The sequence below is a fragment of the Alosa sapidissima genome, chromosome 3 (genome assembly GCF_018492685.1).
Source record: "Alosa sapidissima isolate fAloSap1 chromosome 3, fAloSap1.pri, whole genome shotgun sequence".
In the NCBI taxonomy this organism is placed as follows: Eukaryota; Metazoa; Chordata; class Actinopteri; order Clupeiformes; family Clupeidae; genus Alosa; species Alosa sapidissima.
The window spans coordinates 25319998-25342469 of record NC_055959.1 but is presented as its reverse complement, the minus strand read 5'-3'; the positions used below and the strand labels follow the sequence as shown (position 1 = coordinate 25342469).

Below are 22472 nucleotides of genomic sequence, written 5' to 3'. Positions count from 1 at the left end.
TTGAAGAAGCATGGTGGGGTCACATCCTGGAGCAGCAATATAGCTGGAGATCAGGCTCCCAGGGAAGACTTGATGCCCACGCACAAGCAACTACAAGTGCAATAACTTCAAAGTGAAGATTTCACTTCAAGGATCTGCTGGTAGGTCAGATAACAAGGCATAATTTCTGTTCTAGACTGGAATCATAACTGAAAGACTACCATCAAATACAGTTGAGTGTTGTCCTATCTCACTGCTGTAGTCTTAATCCTGAATTTAACCAAAGGTTTGTATTGAAGTACATGACAGAAAAAACCCTCAAATGGATAACTAATGACGTTTTTGTCATCAATCTAGTGTTGGGATCAAGGCCAGAAGGCTGTTTTGATGCAATGGGTGTAGACGTGTTCTATAGCCAATAGGTCTTTGGTATCGGAAACCTCTATCAACCTGAACAGATTCATTCATACAATTGAATGTATTTGTCCCACTACAGCAGAGAAACATGTCTTGTTACACTGACCCCTACACTGTCTTGTTATGATTTATAGGATTTATAGTTTGATAACAGTAAAGACCATTAACCTTTTGGGTTAAGTGTGGGAGTACTATACAACCCATGAATAGCCATCCTCTATGCCTCCCCTGTCCGTGGTCCTTCGTACAGAACACTCAAAAACAATTCTGCAGAGGGCGTGGGTTTCACTCTACTGTCTCCTAGTGGCAGCAAAATAGTGTTCTGCAATTGCACAGTTCAAGTTGAGAAAAGTAAACATCTCCAGGTAGTGAATTTCCAATTCATATGAGGATAGGGGAACAAACGATTAAACAAACTGACCTTGCAATTATGTGGAGTTACCTCGCTTATTTTTGTTGGTAAACCATAATGGATATTAAATGTTCTGGCACCAATATCAGTTTGAGAGGAGGGTAGGTATGTTTCTGGAACTTTTTATCAGCTGCTTCCCATTTCCTGTCTTTTCATGTTCAGGATCAAAACTTTTAATTACTATGCTTATGGCATGCAGAGTTCATTCTGCACCTCATAGAGCAGCTGTTCTTACATATTACAACAGCCTGTGCAGTCAGAGGTCTGAGGGGTAGGCCTAGGCCTATTCCATAAACCTCGCTGAAGGCTAAACCTGGCTTATTTCGATAAGTCTCGCTAATTTTAGTGAGAGTTCCGTTTTATTAGTGTGGTTTACGTGAATCCCAGCTAGGTAACTATAATAATAATAATAATAGTTTTATTTTTTTTAGCACCTTTCATACACAGAATGCAGCTCAAAGTGCTTTACATTTGGAAAATGTAACACAATAATACAGAAGAATCAGTCGTTCCTTTTCGTTGCTGCGGCTGTTTATGATCAGCAACGTCTCAGGAATATAGAAAAGAGGGGTGGGAATTTATGCCAAAGAACTAGCCTGTGTCTTAGCTGTGTTGCAAAAAACAAAAAAAGTCGGAAAACGAATCCCAAAAGACGGTTCCGTCAACCTGTGCTTTCATGTTGTGTGTATGTGTGTGTGCCTGCATGTGTGTGCATGTATCTTTGTGTGTTTGCATGCGTAGTGTACAGTCACTAAATGTACACATATATTCATTTATTGTATGGCCCCCCATAAACGGAATTCCACGAAAACTTGGCTTGCATTCAGAGGGTGTCATAATGATCCTACATTTCAAATTCCGTGCAGTTTTGAACCTGTCAGCCAAGGATACCTGCGATTACAATGCCTTGTTTTTGCCTTTTCTTTTTTAACTAGGTGGCGCTATACATCAAATGAGTGGATATGAGATGGGTTGACATGGCCCCTGGAGGCCAACATATAAAAAAATATTGGTCATCCTAGGCCCTACAGGTCTCGAGATATTAACAGAAAACTGTGTCCAGCCATCCACAGGCCAGTTGGTGTACGGTCACTAAATGTACACATAAATTCATTTATTGTATGGCCCCCCATGAACGGACGGATCAAAATGAAAAACAATGGTTCTGTGTCATCCTTGTGGGACTACATGCCCACCAAGTTTCGTGCACCCCAGTCTTTCAGTGTCCTGGGAATCGTTGACACAAAATTATTGAAGAAGATACTGACTAAACCTATATGCTAAACTGACTAAACCTATATGACCGCTTCGCTCCGCGGTGGTCATAATAAATCTAAACCTACTATATTCTTTAAAATGGACTCAATGAAATAACATTAACTGAACAAAAGTGAATGGAGTAGATGCCAAGTAATTGAATTACTTCATTTTTAGTTACTATTCTTACATGGAACCAACTTAATATGGTTGTGTTCACCCAACTTAATGCTGTTATGTTCAATTAATTCAGCATTCTTACATTGACTCAACTTAATATTACTTTGATTGAACAGGACAGTATTGTCATGTTCAATTAATTTAAGTTAAAAAGATATCTAGCACACATCCACATTAAGTTATGTTTAAGCGATACAGTTGCGTGGAACTAGCATGGAACCACTTGGCACACATTTCTTAAGTAACCCACATATCAGATGCAAGTCACCCATAAAAGTGCTGCTGAATGAGCAGGAGTCTTGCTGGATTAACGGCCCGTTTTCTGTGGTAAAGCATCCAGACTACATAGGATGTTTTGTCATAAATGTTTATCAATAGCCACAGCTCTTTCTGATCAAAACGATCATCAGATCTGCAGTTGAAGCACTGAGGTTGCATTTCAGTGTTTTCACAAGCGTGTAGCTTCATGGCCAGTAGCATGATCAATCATGATGTTATATAGACAGATGTTATAAAAGTGAATTGTGATTCAAGCATATGCTCTAATTCAGGTAAATGATTCATTGCAAAGGCTGTCATGTCAACTGGAAATTCTTTATTTTGATGACTCATTTAAGAAATTATAAAAGCAGATTTCATTACTGCCCTGTACAGAGTATATTTCATATAACCACCTTCCCCCTCCAGAGACAAAAGTGGACACCGTTTACCCCCTTTTGCTTCCCATCTCTCCATGCCTTTTACTTGTTTTTTTTGTTTGTTTTTTTTTCCTTTTTTGTGTTCATCTTTATCTTGTACAGGGGTTTACAAACCTCTACAACTTTACATTTGACTTCAACTACGGCAACCTTATTTACAATGAGCTAAATTACACCAGAAAGGGGAATCCTATTTTCTTAGGATACATCAGATACATCAAATAAAATAAAAAAAACTTCAGAATAGAAAATAAAATTATTGCAGTATACTACAATCATTACAATTGTTACATGATGCAGAAAAACAGCATCTCCATGTGTAAATTTCAGTGCAAGTTAAAGAGTTAAAGAATCTGATCTTGGTGGGAGAATGACCTACAAACCCAAAAGTGACCTCTACACACTTCATTCCTTGCATGAGAGGGAAGTGGTCTGGCACTTCCTGCTTGTGACTGACATTCAGAACGTCATAACATTTCGAGTCAGTGTAACCAGTGTGTCCCTGGGTGTCCTTTGTACTAGGCCAGGACCTTGGGACTTACAGTGAACCCTTTGTTCAGTCAGCTGTAGAACGACATTTTAAGACTTAGAAAAGAAAAGCAATGGCTTTTGTTAGCTAAATACTCTACATTAATATTTTAGAATTGACAAATTCAAGTACCACATAATGCATTTGCTGAAGAGGCCTGGCCCCATGCTTCAGCGCATGACCATGATTTTGACCATCATGGGTTGGGGGGGTTGAGAGAGAGAGAGAGAGAGAGGGAGAGAGAGAGAGAGAGAGAGAGAGAGAGAGAGAGAGAGAGAGAGAGAGAGAGAGAGAGAGAGAGAGAGAGAGAGAGAGAGAGAGAAAATGCCACTGACAGGCAGAAGAACAGTAATATTATTTTTGAAGCTTAGAAATCTTATTTTAGGACAAGATATATTATCAATATGCCACACAAAAAACAAACCTGTTAACGTGATGTCCATCCCCCAACACCTCATGACTTTAGCCTACCAGGTTCTCTTGGGGTGGGGTGGGGTGGGGGGTGCAAAAAAAAAACAAAAAAAAAACTGGAGACCAATGTCAACAGCAGGATTTGAAGTAAACAATAAGAAAAATACTCCAGTGGATTCCTGCATTATCTCATCTTGCCTTTGGGACTCATCGAGAGCCCCTATCCTGCCCACCAACATACCTCTGCCCATCCATAGTCCCCCCTAAGGTGAGGTCAGGTCTTGGGGACCGCAGTAGCCCCATTGCTTCTGTCCTGCATAGACAGCACCCCCCAGTGGAGGAACATCAGCTGGGGAGTCGCGCCACATCGTCCAAACAGCCTGAAGGAGAGCCGGTCCTGAAGGAGTCACCCTCCCTCCCTTTCCACCTCCATCACCTGCTCTGACTGGGTGAGGTCAGACGCTGCAGGAGGAGGCCGGCATGAAGTGGATCTTTGCCTCTCGTCCTCCTCCTCCCCCTCCTCCCCTGCTGGAGTCTGTTCTCCAGTGGAGCGCCCCCCTCTCAGGAGCCGTGGTTGGGGGGGTGCTGGAGGTCCTGGCCGGAGAAGATGGGGTGCAGGAGGGGATGTAGCTGCAGGGCGGCCGAGGCCGAGGTGTGCCGCGGGGCGAACAGCGTGGGGTAAATGGCGTGGGGCATGTGGTGGAGTGCCAGGGGTGTGTGGTGGAGCGCCGACGCAGGGATGATGTGGATGGGCTGTCCCGACAGGAAGGCGGTGTGGTGCGCGGGGATGAGTCCAGCATGGCTCAGCTGGTGGCCCAGAGAGTGTCCGAGCGAGTGTCCGGCGAGTGGCGAGAGCGAGATGGGCGTCAGATGGTGGTGCTGCGGGATGTGGTGCACCTGCGCCAGCTGGGCGTGGGCCTGGAGCTGGTGGTGCGCCTGGTGCGCTGGGTGGAGGCCCATGGCAGCGGAGGCGGCCGCAGCGTGGTGCTGCAAGATGGCGTGCTGCACCGTGGTGATGGAGGTGGCCGAGGCGGCCGATACGGCCGGCTGCTGGATGTGGATTTGCTGCAGCGCCGCCGCGGGGGGAGGCGGTGGCGCTTGCTGGAGGTTCGCGGCGGCCGCAAGGTTATGCGCCGCCGCTGCAGCCGCCGCAGACGGGAAGGTCTTGACCTGCTTGGCCAGCAGCTGCTGCTGGATGTGCTGCTGGGCGGCCTGCTGCAGCTTGCTGTACTTCTCCATCTCCTCGGGCGTGAAGGTGATCGGCTGGCTCTCCAGCGGCGCCAGGCCGTCCTCCTCCGCCTCCATGCCCAGCTCCTCCTCCTCCATGCTGGGCGGCACGTAGCCGCCGGAGTAAGGGTGCATGGTGGGCTGCGGTCCCATCAGGCGCTCCATGATGGGGGCCGATGGGTCGGGGGCCTGGTCACCCTGGAAGGGTGGAATCAGAAGAACGGACTCCTGCTCAAACAGCTGAGGCTCAGGGTGGGCCTGGGGCTCCTCAGAGGAGTTGGTTGCCAGTGGGGGATTTTCTTCCTGCTGCTTCTGCTGTTTTTGGGCTGGAGGAACAGGAGGCGGGGGAGGAGGGGGAAACTCCCTGATTTGTTCCACCAGGATGACCTCCCCTGATGCCTCGGAGCTCTTCCCAGCGCCCTTGTTTGGGTCTTCCGGCCGAGTCAGGGGAAGCAGAGATGGCTTCTTACCTGCCTGCAGTTTGCCAAATAAGGGCAGCATGCCTTTGCTACCTAAAGATGGGGGCAATTTGGGCCCAAAGTAGCCCTGCGGAGGGTCCTTGACTTTGCCGCCAGGTTTGTTTGAGCCCGAGCCCATTTCGTCCGAGCCCTTGCGGGACTGGATCTTCTCCAGCAGCTGTCGGGCCGTGAGAGAGTTCCGTCCCTCACTCCCGCCCGACGTCCGTGGGCCCTGCGAGCCACTGGTGCGTCCTGCACCCGCACGTCCGGAGGAGCCTCGCGGCGATTGCGAGCGGTAGATACTGGTGCGGTTAAAGCGGCGAGTTGAGCTGAGGCTCCGGTGCGCAGGCGAACCACGGCTGGAGAGGGACGAGCGCGAGGCCGAACTGCGGCTGTAGCTGCGGCGCCACGAGCGCCTGCCGCCGCTGCTGCTTCGGCTGCGACTGCTGGAGCTTCGGGAGCTGCTGCGTCGCCGGTGGCGCCTGCTGCTGCCGCGGCCGTGAGAGCGGGAGCGGGAGCGCGAGGCCGATGACGAGGACGTCGATGAGTAGCGATGACGCCGGGAGCGGCTGCGGCGCTCGTAGTCGGAGCCTGATCCGTCAGAGTCGGAGCGGCGCTTGGAGGAGCGACGACGACGGCGACGGCGCTGGCTGGAGCGAGCACGCCGCTCACCGGCGCTGTAGTCGCTGTAGCTGTCGGAGTAGCGGCGGCTGTGGCGACTGTAGCTGCTGCCGGCCGAAGAGCGCTCTGAGCTACTCGAGTACGACTGGCTGCGGTGGTGGTGATGGTGGCGCCGGCCATGCCGGTCACCGTGCCGACTGGAGCGACTGCGGGAGCGGGCAGAGTCCTCGCTGCGCTGACGCCGACTCTGGTCATGTGGGGAGCGGGAGCGCCGGCGGTGGGTATTGGACCGAGAGCCCCCGCCGCCCTCTTCCTCGCTCTCACTGCTAGGCGGACGGCCGTGCCCCGAGCCCCCTCGCTGGGCAGAGGCCGAGCAAGATGTCGGGGGAACGCGAGGTTCCACCTTTGCGCGCTTGTTACCGTTGTGCTCCTCCGAGACGCTGGCTTTGCTCTCCTCTCCAGTGGAACGTTGCGTACCCTCCTTCAGCGGACGCTTTCTCTTACCCGCCTCAGTGGCCGTGGAACTCCCTGCCAAAGACTCGGAAGGAGTGGCTCCTTTTTCCTCTTTATCTTTCTTCTTCTCTTTCTCCTTGTCTTTATCTTTATCCTTCTCCTTGTCTTTGTCCTTGTCCTTCTCCTTGTCTTTCTCCTTGTCCTTATCTTTGTCTTTTTCCTTCTCTATTTCCTTTGCTCCATCCCCATCCTCCTCCTCTCCGGATCTCTTGTTTTTACTCTTCTTTCGTTTGTGCTTCTTCTTCTTCTTCTTGGTCTTCTCTGGCGGCGCCCCGGCCTCTCCTTCGCCCTCCGCCGCCCCGCCCTTCTCTTTGTTCTTGCGTTTGGAATGCTTGCTCTTCCTGTGCTTCTTTTTCTTCTTCTTCTTCTTGGACCCTCCGGCCTCCAGGTCCTGCACCTGCTGATCGCCCCCTTCTGGCTTCAGGCTGGGCTGGTCCGGTTCTGCCGGCCTCGCCGCCGGGTCCGACTGGCTCGTCGAGGGGGCACTGTCTGGATTATCCTGCTTTGAGTCCTGACCTTCACCGCCAGTCCCAGCTTTGCCCGCCCCAGCTTTGCCCGCCCCAGCGGTGCCCTGTTTGGATTCCCCGCTGCCTACTGCTTTGGCGTTCTTGTTGGCGGCCCGGCAGCGGGACTGCTTGAAGTCGAAGTAGAGGGGGTTGCAGCTGTAGGAGAGGGCGGGCTGTGCGCGCGTGAACTCCAGCAGCTCCGAGGGCCACTGTAGAGTGGTGCTCTGGTCTTTACTCAGCACTGGGAAGAAGGGGCCCGTCGGTATCCGAGGGCCCTCGGGATTGGGAGTGTCTCCTGCTGGTGCCACAGGAGGGGTAGGGGCAGACGGTGTGGGGGTTACGGAACCTTCTTCACCCTTCTCCGTTTTCACTTTGGGTGAGGAGGAGGCAGGAGTGGGCTCTGTGTGCTTGCTCAATGTGATCTCGCTCTCTGGTTCTCTCTCAGGTTTGCAGCTGGTGGTCGTGGGCTGTGGGCTCTTTATCCGTGTGGTCCTTTTGTCTGGCGTGTCACCAGTCCCTTCTTTCCCTTCTGTTCCATCTTTTTTTTCCACGTCTGACGCTGGTGGTGCTGCTGCTTCTTCTACTGTTACTGTTGGCTCACTCTCCACTGGGGCTGCTTTCTTCCCATTCTCCTCTGCCGCGTCCTCTTCCTCGGGGATCGGGCACTGGTCCGAGGCCTTCATAAACAACAGGAACTGGAAGTGAGGCTTGACCCGACAGTGTGCGGGCGGCATATAGTGGTAGTACTGGGGCTCTTGCCCGGCATAGCCTTCCTCTTTCTTCATCATCATCTTCAGTTTGTCAAGTGTGGAGGCAAGTGAGGCGCCGTCGTCGGCTGCCGACTGGTCTTCACTGCCTGTCGCCGTGGCTACTGCTGCTGCTGCTGCTGCTGGCGTTGCTGTAGCTGTAGCATCACCAGCAGCTACGCTGTCAGTGCTACCTCCTGCCCCGGTCAACTCGGTCTCCCCGGCTGGCTTCTCACCGGCGCTGGCCGTGCCCTCCTCCTGGCCCTCCTCCCCCTCTAGCACCTCCTCCCCCGGGTCGGAGAACAGGGCAGCGACTGTCTCCAGCTTCACTGGGGCCTTCTTGGCGAAGGAGAAGGACACGCTGACCTTGGGCGTCTGCGCCGCCGCCGCCGCCGCCGACACCGCCCCCGCCGCCCCCTGGGTGCTTGGAGAGCCGCTGCGCTTGCCGAAGGAGAAGCTGATGGGCGGGCCGGGCCGTGGGGAGCCCTGGTTTCCTCGCTCCTCGACTGTCGAACTTTCGCTTGGGCTGTCCGTCACCATGGGGACGCCATCTGGATTGGAGGCTTCGCTATCGTCCCCCTTCTCACCGTCCACAGCCACTGTAGTGGCCTTGAACATGGGGCCACTGCCAGGAGTCCTGTAGAAAATGTGATCAAATAGTATTCTTAAACTGACAGGAATGTTGCCATTTACCAAATCTCCTCTCCCATAAATACCATACTTTAATTACCCTCGATAAATCATAATTACATTTAACTCAGACACATTTACACGTGTGTACCATAACATATCAATTTAATCTCGTCCACTGAGCTCAGTCTCATTAGTATGCATAATTTAATCTGGGATTGTGCCATAACAAGCTTGTTCCACTGGGTAGTTGATATTCTGTGACCGTACATGTAAGATAGGGGGTAGCAGCTTGGGTTGGCTGGCACATAAAAGGCCATTGTGCTCATAAGAGCTGTGGGTTAGTGAGTGTGAACACCAGTTGTGTGTGTATGTGTGTGTTTGTGTTTTGTGTGTGTTTGTGTTTTGTGTGTGTGTGTGTGTGTGTGTGTGAGTGAGTGAGTGAGTGAGTGAGTGTGTCAACATGTGATGTCTGTGTGCCGAAGTGGACACTAGGTGGCAGCACCACGCACCGGTCCTGCTGCTTCCTCTGCTCGGCCAGCTCGTGCAGCCGCCGCAGCATCTTCTCCTGCTTCTTGCCCCCCTTCCGGGAGCGAGACGACACATTCCGCGCAAACTCCCTCTGCTTCAGCTCTTTCAGCCTCTGCAAGAGAGGGAATGGGAAGCAGGGAACAGGATGGAGGACACAAACGGATGAAGGAGGTAAAGAGGAGAATAAAACAAAATGAAGACAAGGGTGTAAAAGCCAGGGCAGAAAATGAGATACGAGATTCAGTCATATTTTCATTAAATTCCCTTGAACCTATCAATGCATACTGCGAGCCTCTTTCTCACCTGTTTGTGTGCGTGGTCATAGGAGTTGATGTGGTTGTCGAACTCCTGATGTTTAGTGTACTGTTTGTCACATAGCTCACAGTAGAAGTTAGCTCTCAGGTCCTCCAGAGCTTTGGCAATGGCCTTCTCCTTCTCAGCATAGTCCTGGAGACGCATACACAGTGAGTGATTTTGTGTTGCAGCACTCAGTTAGCCTGGCTGACACCAGAGCGATTTTCAAAAGAGAATTGGCCTGGGGACCCCCTCCATCACTTCCGATTTCCAAGGGGTGTAACCAGTAGTGAAATTAAACTTACATTGAGACATTTAACTCTTACCAAATCTTTACGGAATTACAGCGAACACATCTTTCTTGTAAACAAAGGTTTTAAATGCAGTGGTTCACTCAATTACAAACACATCCATATTGAGGCCATCAGTGCAGCCTTTGGATGTATTCAACAGCGCTGCTAGCCATGCTCATCTGTTTATCATCATATAAAGCCCACCCCATGCCTAATAAGCAGTTGTGATTGGTTCCTGGATTTTCTGTGATTTTGGAAATGGCTGTGAATTGTAGGATCTGCCAAGCAACTTCGCTCCCAGATTTGTCTGGGTTCACCCAAGCTAACACTCAGTCATCCCAATAATGAAAATGCATCATCCTCTAGTCAAGAACTTACTCATTTAGAGACTTTGAAAACATTGTGTTTACCAGAGAGCCATATTCAAATAGAAGAAACCACCACAACTATCAGAGATGCAAATCAGCCTGCTCAGCTGCTGTACTGCAGTTTCAAAACATGTTGTTAGTCCATAAAGCAGGAAGAGAGGGGGGAGGGGGGGGATGAAAGCGCTGAGTCATGGCTGGACGAAACTGACCTTGTACTTCTGCCGCAGCTCCTCTGTGTCCTCTTTCTCGATTTCCAGCACTCTACGCTTCTCTGTGGCATCCTCCGCAGTCTCCAACTACAGACAGACAGACAGAGACAGACAGACACACACACACACAGCATAAACAATACAAAGGTGTGCATACTGTATTATTACTGTATTATGTACACAAAGCACTGCAATAAACAGTGATGACATTAACCAAACCCAAACAAACACATTAATAAGCAGCGCACTCACCTCCATCTCCATGCGCCCCATCCCCATGACATCATATTTGAGGGTGATGGGCACAGGGTCCGTCCGGCCTGTTTGTGTATTGTTGGGAGGAGGGGGGCACAGAGAGAGACGAGCGTTAGTTTTTTTGGCAGGAGCAGGAGCGCACAGGGGCGCAGCGCATAGGGGGGAGGGGTGGGGGTGACAGCCTGCGCAGGGCACAGGGTGCTGGGTTAGAAAGACTGCCTTCAAGTGCAAGAGACCAGAAAGCTACAGTGAACCAAACGCCCAGCCATTCTAACGGCTTGCTTCCGTCAGGGTCCTACCACGCAGCCTGGCTCCTCTGGAGTATGTAGGCCAGATGGGAACTCTTTATGGACTAAAATTTTGATGCTCTGAGGTGCCAGATTTTCAACACTGCCATGAGAGATATATTCCACTGAGGACTAGATTTGTGTGTGTTCCAATTCTTTTTTTTTTTTTCATTAATATAATGTGTGTGTTCCAAATCTTTTTTTTATTTAATATATCCATTTATAGAGTAACTGGTGATTTGAATGGGAGTATTTGGAAGGCAGGTCAGTCTACAGTGAACATAAAACTGGCAGAATTGTGTCTGTATCCATTTCTCTCCCTCCCACTCGCTTGCTGTTCATATCCCTCTCCTGCCACTCTTACACGGCGAACGGATGACCGTTGAGTGACACACCACTTCAGCAGACCTGCCTCCCATCTCCCATCAGTTTGTCTGCTTACCTACACACTCTTCACTCACCCTTGTTACCATGACAACACTATGCAAGCTGTGAAAAGGACTGGGCCAGAGGAAAATTAATTCAGAGAACAAACAAACGAAAAAATAAATCAAAACAACAAAAAGAAAAGAAAACGTAATAGATAAATCAAATGAAACAAAACAAAAGATAAAAAGACAATCAAAAGAAAACACTACGGTTGGAGATCGACACATAATTGCTTAATCCACTCATAACCAGCCAAATGAAGCACAGAAAGAAAGGGAGAGAGAAAGAAAGAGAGAGAGAAGAAAAAAAAACACAGAGTGAGAGGACACAAGCACTGAGCTACAGCAGCAGCAGTGACTGTCACAGGTCAGAGGTTGCCATGGTGACAAGTGCAGGGGTGGGAGTTACTTACCTGTGCTAAAAGAGCAGGACACACACACACACACTCATTCAAGCCAGACACACACACACACACACACACACACACAGGGTATTTGTGGGGGTAAGAGGCACAAAAACAAAGAGAAGAAAACAAAACAAAAACAATAAAGTCATACTGAGCTGCTGCTGCAGAAACTGCCGCCATGAATACAGCCAATCCTGACTCAGTTCAATCCTTTAGTTTGGTTTCAGTTTTTCCCCTTTCCTTTTTGTCTCGCTGGCAGGACCATCCCCTGGGCCATCATCCCCTTGGGCTCGCGCTACAGCCGCGTCTCTTAGCACAGCTTTTAGAGATGGGCTATGTTCAACCCCTTTATAGCACTAGTTTAACTTGCTTTTTTTTCACCTGTGGTATAACCCAGGTGTTAGCACATATTCCACACCCAACTATCTACGCATGGCCGGCCAGCCCCCCCAAACACACACACACACACACACACGCACACATGTTGAATCTCACACTCACATCACAAGACAGAGGAGAGGGGCCACTGACTGACACACAGTAACAGGCAGGTACAAGAGTATGGATGGTGAAATATGCAGAAGCCCAGCTTCATCTTAGCCCCACATCTCCATATCTACCTCATATCAGTAGCTCAGCCCAATGGAATAATCACAGCCCTCATATCCCCACAGAACTGTCGAGCTCCAGAGCACCCGAGGAGGAAGAGTGTGTGTGTGTGTGTGTATATGTGTGGAAAGGAGTGTGAAAAACGAGTGGGAGAGAACGCAAGTAGAGTAAGAGAGAGAAAAGGAAAAGTGAAGACAATCAGACTGGGAGAATATGAGTCATGTGGGTCGCTTGTGTTAAATAACACAAGAGCACATTTGGAGCATGCTTGCCCATTTCATTTTTGCTTTCAGTCCATACGTGTGTGTTTGTGTATTTCTGTGTGTGTGTTGTGGTGCTCTGGTGCTCGAGCAGTGCTGTGGGGGTACTTGTGCGTCATCAATCAGGTCCTAAGCCATCCCCGACACAGCCCCTGGGACTTAGACACACACACACACAGGCACCTGGGCACAGACTCAGGCTCCTCTGGTGGGAGGGCGGGCGGGGGGAGATGGGGGGACGACACTCTCTGATGACCAAAGCGTGCGCAGAAACAAAAAAGGGAAGTGAATCTGAGATCCCTACCTCCAAACCCCCTAACACACACACACACACACACACACACACACATAAAAAACTGAAATCAAACGTCATGGGGATGCTCTAGGAGAGGAGACATGACCACAGATACACAGGCAGCAGGATGAAGGCTAACTCCAGTACGAGAGAGAGAGAGAGAGAGAGCGAAGGGGAAAGGAGAGGAGAGGAAGAGAGTTGAAAGCCTATTGAAAAACACTGGTGCTCTGATGACAGGAATTATAAACCAAAAAGGGAAAACAAAAATGGGGGGGAACGGGGGAATAGGCGGGGGGGGGGGTAACCAAAATAAAATAAATATCAAATCAAAATAAACAAAAAGTAAACAATGAAAAGAATCAATCAGGGGGAAAAAGAACATTTACCACTAAGTTTACCATCAGCACAACATGGCCAGGATCATAATGCTGCAAAAAAGAAACACCAATTGGTTAAGCAGGAAGATTGAGGCATACAGAGGGATCAGGGGTCAAAGGTGAAGGGGTTATAGGAGGGGGGTCAAGTTTCGGGGCAGGGTGCCTTCAGGAGTAACCCCACACCAGTCCGTTTGCCTCTCCTACTCACTCACCTGCTATGGCTGTGCTTGGGAGTGTTTCCTGAGGTTGGCACTGTTCTAAATGTTGTGTCTTTTGAACGTAGTTTCCTCTGCTGAACCGAGGTTTAGACTGGACATGCACAATTTCAAGAGACGTAAATCAAGGATGCTTGAGGTCCAAATTTTGTCTACGGATCAGAGCACAGTCACCCTTCTCCTCACCTGTTCCGCCCTCTAGATAGGCCGTGTTCTCCTTCGGGAAGAGAACACTATGTGCCTGTTAGCCCACTATCCACCCACCGCCAGTCACCTCTCGGCTTACCATGCTACCTGCTGGGGACACATTCTCAGGAGGGGAGACACTCAGAGCACGGTCCTCCTTCAAGGGAGGTCCTGAGGTGAGGGGTGCGCTCGGCTGAGACGCGAGTTTTAAGAGGCACTGTGGGGAGGCACTGACCAATTACCTGCCTAACAGGACCATGGGCCACAGTGATCTTTGTGTTCAAGTACAGTGGTCTGCACTAGTGTAGTCGAATGTGGCCTGCACTGGTTTAGATTCTCTGTATAGGAGTCATCTTGGATGGTGTAGGATTTGGTTGAATCAAGTATGGTATACACTAGACTGTTATATAGAGTACACCACTGTAGTATAGTGTAGTATAGTAAATCTAGTGTGGTATACTCTGCACTGTTGTAGAGTATACCAGTATATTAATTAGATGTACTCAGCAGTGTCGTCATGTCTGTAGCGACCTGATTCCTGGATGCACTAATGTCGCATGTAGTCTACATTAGAACACAGAACTAATGCATTCTAGTGTAGTCCTTCTTGCAAACAAATGCCGATTACTGTTTTGCTGGTGAATCTGTGCAGCTTTCTTTTAATCCAGTTTAAAATGGTGTGCTTTGGCGTGTTCTGCTCGAATTTAGACCACTGTTGTCCACCAATAGAAATGCACCCCTATGGCTCGGTGATGCTCCTGCTTGATGCTCTCCTCCACCTGTGTGCTGCTTAAACCTCCTTGTGAGGGGGGTGGGGGCTGTGGGGGGCGAGAGGAGACAGGGAGAGTGGGGCTTCAGCGGTCCTGCTCATGTCAGGTGTGAGTGGGGGGACTAGGCACCGGCTACTGTGAGGTTCTCCTGCAAGGCGAAGCACTTTGGCCCCACACCCTCAGCAGTGACCAACACACACACACATACGCACACACACCCAAACACACACACACACACCACACCCACGACACAACCACACTGATACAGGTCACGTCACAGACAGGAGCAGGGTACAAGACAGATAATAAAAAAACGAAGGCGAAGGGAAAGGAGTGGGCGGAGACACAGGCTCATTCTGCAAGTCATTCACAGGAGGCGGAGTCATAACCATAGCCAATCAGAAAAGCTCTCGCTCAAGTTCACAGCCAATCGGGAAAAAATAAATACACATATCCCCTTCCCCATTGCAGCCACTAATCAAGGGGAAAAATTCACTAAGAGTTCTATGATGATGCGTCATCTTCCCAATCAAGAGAAATTCCTCATCATCAATCAATCAGTCATTGCCGCTTCTCTAACTGCTCTCATTTAGTTTGGCACGTCAAATCAGATTGCTGGCATTATTCAGCAGATTGGTTTAGTGATATCAAGCTTACAGAGGAAAAGAGCTAAGAGAAGACGTTAGGCTACATTATAAAGAAGGGTTAGCCTATTCCCGTTCACACATACACGCACGCACGCACGTACACACACACACACACACACCACATACACACACCACATAGGGGTGGTCCTACAAACCTTACCTAAAAAAACAAATGATAAAAAACACAACAGAAACAAACAGAAGAATGAAAACAGAGTCAATTCAACAGAAAGTCAAACTCGGGGGGCGAAAACACACAGCAGTACGTCTATTAACATGCAAACTCAGCCTGTCTCCTGGACAACAGGGAGGGAAGAATTTCAGGTTAGGGTAAAGGCAAAATTACAGTCCCAAGGTGATCCATTAAGTCATTGTCATCATGTGTTTCCTCTTAGTTACACATACACACGGTCTCTCTCTCTCTCTCACACACACACACACTCACTCACACACACACACAGCTGTGCAGAGCTGAAGAAATGACGCCAGAAAGACTTAAGCAGAGGGAGAGGCAATCAGATTTTCCACTCGTCCTGCCTGAGCTGTTCTTCAATAATGCCCTCCCTCCCTGTTTTGCTCGCTGCCTCGGTCTCTCCCTGTCCCTCTGCAACGGCGCCCCCCCCACACACACGCGCACACACACACACACACACTTGTCTGTTCCCTCCTTTTGAAGTGAAACTAATCCATTTCCTTTCCTTATCTGATGGAGTGTGTGTAGAAATCTGCCCTATTTGGTACTGATGACCAGCGCCCAAACACACACACACACACCATACCACAAATTAGTCCCCTACCTAGACCTCTCTGAGGTAAGAGTGAAAGTGGTGTGGTTTGAAGAGAAAAAAAGTGGATGAGTGCAAGAGAGAGACAGCAAGAGCGAGAGCGAGAGCGAGAGAGAGAGAGAGAGAGAGAGAGAGAGAGAGGTGCTTAAGTGTTTTCCATTAGCGCATGTTACTGCTCTAATGTGGTGCAGATGCAGCTTGCTGAGCAAACACGGTTGGAAAAACAAATGCTCCACTGCGCTCTGCTCTGCGCGTCTGTATCAGTGTGGGAGTCCGGCTAGAACAACACTACATCAACTGACCCCGCAACCCCACAATCAATTCCTCAATACCGCTCCGCCGGCCAAAAATGACATCAGCTCCCAAGACATCACATCACTGCGGACCGCCACGCAACCGCACACCGAAACACACACACACACACACACACACACACACTGGTGCTGTTCTTGCTGTTGGGAGGGTGGGGACAAAATGGTGTGAGCTGTTGTTCAGGCCTTACGTTTCTACACAGAATGATGCAACTCTTTAGAGTTTCCACCAAAGTGGGTGTGTCTGATATTTCCATATTAGTTTTTTTTAAGTGAGTAGATCATGTGACATTATTTAACAAAATTGCCAAGCATGCTGTAGTCTATGTGACTGCTATATTTTCCTTAACTTGACAAGACACCCCCTGCCCAAATGGCTTCTCAGGCACCAATCCCACTAAATGTCAATGCAGTGGTTTGTCACCCTGTGCACAATAAGACGAGTGTTTCCCTGGAGAGCTCTGTGTATCTGTTTGTGTGTGTGATGGAATGTGTACGGCTCTGCCCTCATACAAATCAACCGAGCACTGGCGGGAGGGGTTGCCTTCTACAGAGATGTTTTGTTGGCTATAAACAACAGTGTGTGCGTGTGTGCGTGTGTGCGTGTGTGTGTGTGTGTGTGCGTGCATATGTGTGTGTGTGTATGTAAATAAACTTGACTTGAGTTTGTAGGATATTCTTAAATCAAAATACCCATTTAAATGTGTCACTTTCTTCCCAGAAAAGGAGTTTTTTTGTGTGTGTGTGTCAATTTCCCTGCTCTAGTTTTTGCTTTGATTTGCTCCAAGCCAAGTGCGTCGTGGTTCAGGATACCGTCACAGATAACGCGCTGTTTTATTTGAGGCCCTCTCTCTTCCCCTCTCCTCCTCTACTTGCTACCCTCCTCCCTCTACCCCTGCCCTACTCTCCCACCCATCATCAGAGTACAGACCTTACTCACCCACCCACCCATCCACACACAAGGACATCCACTGGCTTTCAAATCAAATGCATGACCCTCATTTCTGCATCATTTGTCTCTTAGAGCGCACTTTAAAAGAAGATAACAAGAGGAGAGAGATAAAGAGCAAAAACAGAGACAGAGAGAGGGGGGGGGGGTTGAGATAGGAAGATAAATAAACATTCTGAGAGCAACCAGAAGCAGTGAAGAAGTGAAGAGAAGACCAAGGAGAGAAGAGGAGAGAGAAGAGAGAGGAGGGGATAAGTGGGCCTTACCCTGTAAGGTCTTGCCAAGGCCTTGTCCCAGCTTCCAGCCATGTTTCTGCAGGAGCCGGTGACCGATGTTATCCTGCCAGAGGACACAGGGGAGAGAGACCAGAAATATTCCACTAATAAGAGAAGCTTTCCCTGCACACACAGATATGTTCACACCTCACAATCGCTCTCTCTCTCACACACACACACAGTCTTTCTCTCTCTCTCACACACACATACATACACACACACAAAACACAGCTAACATTATCCTATACATCACCAAGACCATAATCATCCTCCTCCTGCTCCTCCACACCTACACTCCTGAGTGATTGTTACCCTTCATCAGAGGAAGAGGAGCAGGTGTGAGAGAGAGAGAGAGAGAGAGAGAGAGAGAGAGAGAGAGAGAAACACACACAGAGACGTGGAGGCACAAAGCTGGAGGAGGAGGAGGAGGAGGAGGAGGAAGAAAGGTTGGACAACAGGAAGAGAGGCAACTAGTCTGTCTAGGTGACTACACCTCTATCTGTCTTTCTATCAGTTCAATCTCTGTCTTTAATGCATCCATCCTAGCCTCGCTTATATTAGTGGGGGAGAGGGAGGGAGAGAGAGAGAGAGTCGTCGGGGTGCATCTAAGACTGGAGCCCTCTGCTGCCCCCTCGACAGAGGAGCTTATATACGTATGGCAGGGCGCATACATATATACAGCACCACACAGACGGAAACACACACAACACACAGAATCAGAAAAGGAACAACAACACAGGTGCATTAGCCAGACAGACAACAAACGAGAGACAAATCAATGTGACGGGGGGGGGGGGGGGGGGGGGGGCAGAGTGAGAGATAGAGGGAGAAAGAGAAGGGTGGGTGTGGTGGGGGTGGGGGGGGGGGGGGGGGGGGGGGGTGAGAAAGGCCTTGGGCTACCACACCAAGGCCCTGTGTGTGTGTTAAAGAGAGGAGGAGAAAGGGGAAGCATGTTTGACACTCAGATGTCCGGTAACAAGTCGGCGCAGACAGAGACATGGAACAAAAAGAGAGATGAAAAGCGAGAAACAAAAAAATAAAAAGCTTTCCCATCAATCATCCTCATTACCATCATCATCATCATCATCATAATCATCATCATTCAGCACAACAGAAAAAAGGCTCTCAGGACTCCAAGCTCATTTACAGCTAACCACAACAAAAAAACAGCAAAACCAACGCAGGTCCACACGGAGAGGTGAAGGAAGTCAACAAAAATAAAAGAGAGGGAGGAGAAGACTCAAAACTCAAAACTACCCAGCATGCATCTGGTGTTAATCATCAACAAAGGGGGTTTGAGGGGACGAGGGCGGTTTGGTGTTAGTCGACCCATGAGCACAGGAAAGCGGTGAGAGCCATTCAGCTCGCTGGATGACCGACAGAGAGATGAGCACACAGCCGTGATGCACATGGGTCAAGGGTCATCTAACCAGACAAAAACAGGAACTCGTTGAGTGCCATGAACTGAACGAGGAAGGGTGGAGAGGCGACGCAGGCAAGGCACTGATTGAATGGCTCAGGAGACAGGAGACAGGGGTGACAGCAAGTGATGTTAGTGCCTGAAGGTGGTTTGGTCACCCGCATATGACCACGCCACACCCTCATGGCGCCATCTCCGCCCTTTTGTTGACACACCTGGTGATTGTGCATGCAATGCACGCCCTCAAATGGCCGAAGATAATGTTTTTTAAGGGTCCAACAGTGAGTTGCCACCTTCTCTTCAAGGCCATCCCCATTTTAGACTGTGTCGAAAACATGTGATTCAGACTGCTGCAGGCTAGTGCTGTACCGACTGGTGCATTATGCTAAGCTAATTACACTATAAGAAAAGGGGTCTACTTAATACAGGAGGAAGACAAGCAGAGTTGGAGAGGGAGGGAGAGAGAGAGAGAGAGAGAGAGAGAGAGAGAGAGAGAGAGAGAGAGAGAGAGAGAGAGAGAGAGAGAGAGAGAGAGAGAGAGAGAGAGAGAGAGAGAGAGAGAGAGAGAGAGAGAGAGAGACTCTCTTATGGGGATGTTTCTTCCAGATGGTTTCCATATAAAGTATCCTTATTTCTCCTCTGAACCCCCGAGGGGGGAAGTGCTTGTTTCCTTGCTTGCTTCTTCAGTGAGTGTCCGTGAGTGCGTGCGCATGTGTCCTGCTCTAGCTCTGGGGTGCAGAACAGAACTGATGAATGCACCTTCTCTGCTGCTTCAGTGCACCTCTGAATCTGCGCAGTCCCAAAAATACAGCACAGTGCAGCAATGCAATCATCCAGCGCAAATAAATAAATAAACAAACAAACAAACAAACAAAAGAAAACTCACAACTACACATCCTATCATTCCTTTTGTTCTGAACAGATACACAAGCTAGTTTCATCGACAATCCGTCTGAGGTCTCTTTAAACAGTGAATGTTGCACTGGTTAACCCCCGCCTAGCCAGCCAGCCTGCACTGCAGCAGCTCTGCAGCAGTGGACACAAACGAGCCCAGCCTCTCCTCTCCTTTCCTTTCCTCTGCAGCACTGCGAGCCGGCCGAGGTTGCAGCGTCCTCTGCTCTCAGCACGCACGTGTTTCCCCCGGCAGCACGGAGGGAGAGGGGCGAATACTTGAGGGGGAGGGGCAATTGGAATTTAGGGCAGCCAATCACAACAGCATGCCTGGGGATTTGAGGCGGACTTGCTGATCGAGATTCCAGGTGTTCTGGGCAGAGATGGACCGCTCTGGAGGAGGGGGAGGCGGGTCTGTGGAGGTGACAGACAGGTGGCATGCACATGAGTGAAGGGATGGAAAAGACAGGTGCACTTAGAGGAAGATAAAAACAAAAAAAACAAGTGAGAGAGGGAGAAGAGAGAGACAGATGGAAAAAAGCGACATTGCTGAGGAGTCCAACAGCAGTGCAGGTGGAGGGATAAACATGTCCATACGAACCTGGCTTTATAAAACCTGGCCTGTCAAAAGAACAGTCAGACGTCACACAACACAAGAAAAAAGGGCCCAGAAATGGTCACCACTGCTAGTGCACATCGGCACCAACTCTTTTTTTTTTTTGCTACGTTACTCTCGCAATCTTACACACTACCACAGCTCACAGCATTCAAGAGTGTTACATCACATCTACAGGCTATGGGTGTGAGAAGCATGGCAACATATTCACGTGGTGACTTTCACTAGACTACTAATCATTAAATAACTTGGGTTTAAACATAAATATATAAAAAATAAACACATGAAAAAAAGGTGTTGGGGACTCTTAACTCCCAGGGGACAGTGAGATGGGGGGAGAGAGAGAGAGGTGTGTGTGTATAATTCTACCCCAACTAAAGAGATTGGGGGGGGGGGGGGGGGGGGGGGGGGGGTAGAGTTGGTGTGTGTACTTGTGTATGAAGGGGGGATTAAAAGGATTTTTAAAAGGATTTTTTCTTATTTATGTTAAACCACAAGGAGGAGAGGTCTACAGAGACTTATAGTCCAGGGCAGTCTGAGGTGTGTGTGTGTGTGTGTGTGTGGTAATGGGCAGTGGATAGGTGCTGTATGGGTACTGGGATGAGTGCAGGTGGCTACGCTAGACTAATGTGGGTGCTGGATTGGGGCAGATTATGATCAACGTCACTTACTGCTGCTGATCAAAGAGCACCAATCAGCACCCAGCCCCTTATCACTTCACAACGCTCTCTTTCTGCTGCCTGTGTGTGTGTGTGTGTGTGTGTGTGTGTGTGTGTGTGTGTGTGTGTGTGTGTGCGTGCGTGATGGAGAGAGAGCTGCCCTGTGCACATCTCATCTCTTTGTCTTTGTGGCAAGGCGTGGTTATGGGGTGTGAGAGAGGAACTGAGTGCTACCTAGTTAAGGCATGCAAAGCAAATAACCAAATGTTAGAGAACCAGATAGAGGGGAGAGGAGAAGGAGAAGAGTACAGAACTTGTGTAGAAAGTAACAGAAAGGGAGTAGGTCAGAACCAAAGAAAGAGAAATAAAACACTAGGTCCCAAATGAAGAGCCACAGACCTCTAGCTGCCTACCAGTCACACACAATGAGAGGCAGGAGGAGGGGAGCAGAGGCGAGAGCACCAGACACACACACAATGTCCATAAGACACAGACACACGCACACACACACACACTCACTCTCACACACACTCCCACACAGCTGTCACCGGGAGCCATCTCAATCACACACACATCAGTGTGAGTGTGGGCACTGAAAATACACTACTGATAAGCCTTTGAAGCCGGGGGTCAAATCATCCTTGGACAACTGCATGCATATATCAATGCATGCAGTGTGTGCGTGTGTGTGTGTGTGTGTGTGTGTGAAGAATCAAAAATGGACAGCTGTGTGGAGGGTGATCTGTGTGCAGAACTCAGGCCTTCCACCCCCCTCCATAGACAATAGTGCAGGAGCATGTGAGAAAGACTGCAGTCAGCCATTGGCTGAGGCACCTTTCCTTGCTCTCCCTCCCCACCGGCTGTACGCACCTCCTCATGGGTCAGAATTGGGAGTGGACGCACTACGGAATTCCTCGGGTGATGAACTAGGGCCTCTGGCCTCTCAACTGCTGGCCAGCCTTGCGTGTTCTGATAACCATCAGCTGAATGAATGAACCTCTGTGGAGCAGCTTTTTTGCTTAAGGAAGGTTGCTGCATCTACGTAGGCGATGAATTAACTCAGCCTTTCAGTATAGCACTAACACAACACATTTTTCTCTATCCATGCAGCTATAGGCACTATCTCTAATCTTGCAGGGCTATTCACAAGCTCCGTTTTGGACAATGCTGAGCCTGCATGAACGCCACCCCATTAGTGCACTAATAAAGGCTTTATATGAACACAGAGTGCTGTGCCCAGCGTTAGGCTCCTGCTGCTCCTGCTGCTGCTGCAGCATCCTGTCCATCTCTCTGGCCTCCCTGTCTCGCTCTGCTTCCGATGATTCATAGCACTGCAGAGAGGCTTCGTGACTCACGTCTTTAACGCGACCTCCAGGGGTCAGCAGGAAGGGCACCATCACCTAACTTGGGCCGAGGTTCTCTGCAGGAGGGTGCTGGCAAGCTTCCATCGCGTCCAGCTGGATTTTGTTTTGTTTGGGTTGTGTGGAGGGCAGCCGCTAATGCTAGGAGAGGCATTTGTTGCCGTTGTTGTGGGGGAGGGAGGGAGCAAAG

General features: G+C 49.5%; 1 protein-coding gene across 4 annotated transcripts in view; it reads right to left on the bottom strand.

The window, feature by feature from the left end:
* Window positions 1-2825: 2825 nt before the first annotated feature.
* Window positions 2826-22472, bottom strand: part of gpatch8 (G patch domain containing 8) — a 27516-nt gene continuing 7869 nt past the window's right edge. For 2 of the 4 annotated variants that reach the window (XM_042087427.1, XM_042087430.1), the window contains exons 3-8: window positions 17327-17399; window positions 10532-10599; window positions 10280-10366; window positions 9419-9562; window positions 9097-9227; window positions 2826-8591 (exon numbers count right to left, since the gene is read on the bottom strand). In XM_042087427.1, the coding sequence (XP_041943361.1) occupies window positions 4445-8591; window positions 9097-9227; window positions 9419-9562; window positions 10280-10366; window positions 10532-10599; window positions 17327-17399 (4650 nt within the window). In that variant the 3' untranslated portion in view covers window positions 2826-4444. Of the gene's footprint in view, window positions 8592-9096; window positions 9228-9418; window positions 9563-10279; window positions 10367-10531; window positions 10600-13206; window positions 15176-17326; window positions 18095-22472 lie in introns of those variants that run through there. The other 2 variants (XM_042087429.1, XM_042087428.1) reach the window with 2 other exon arrangements.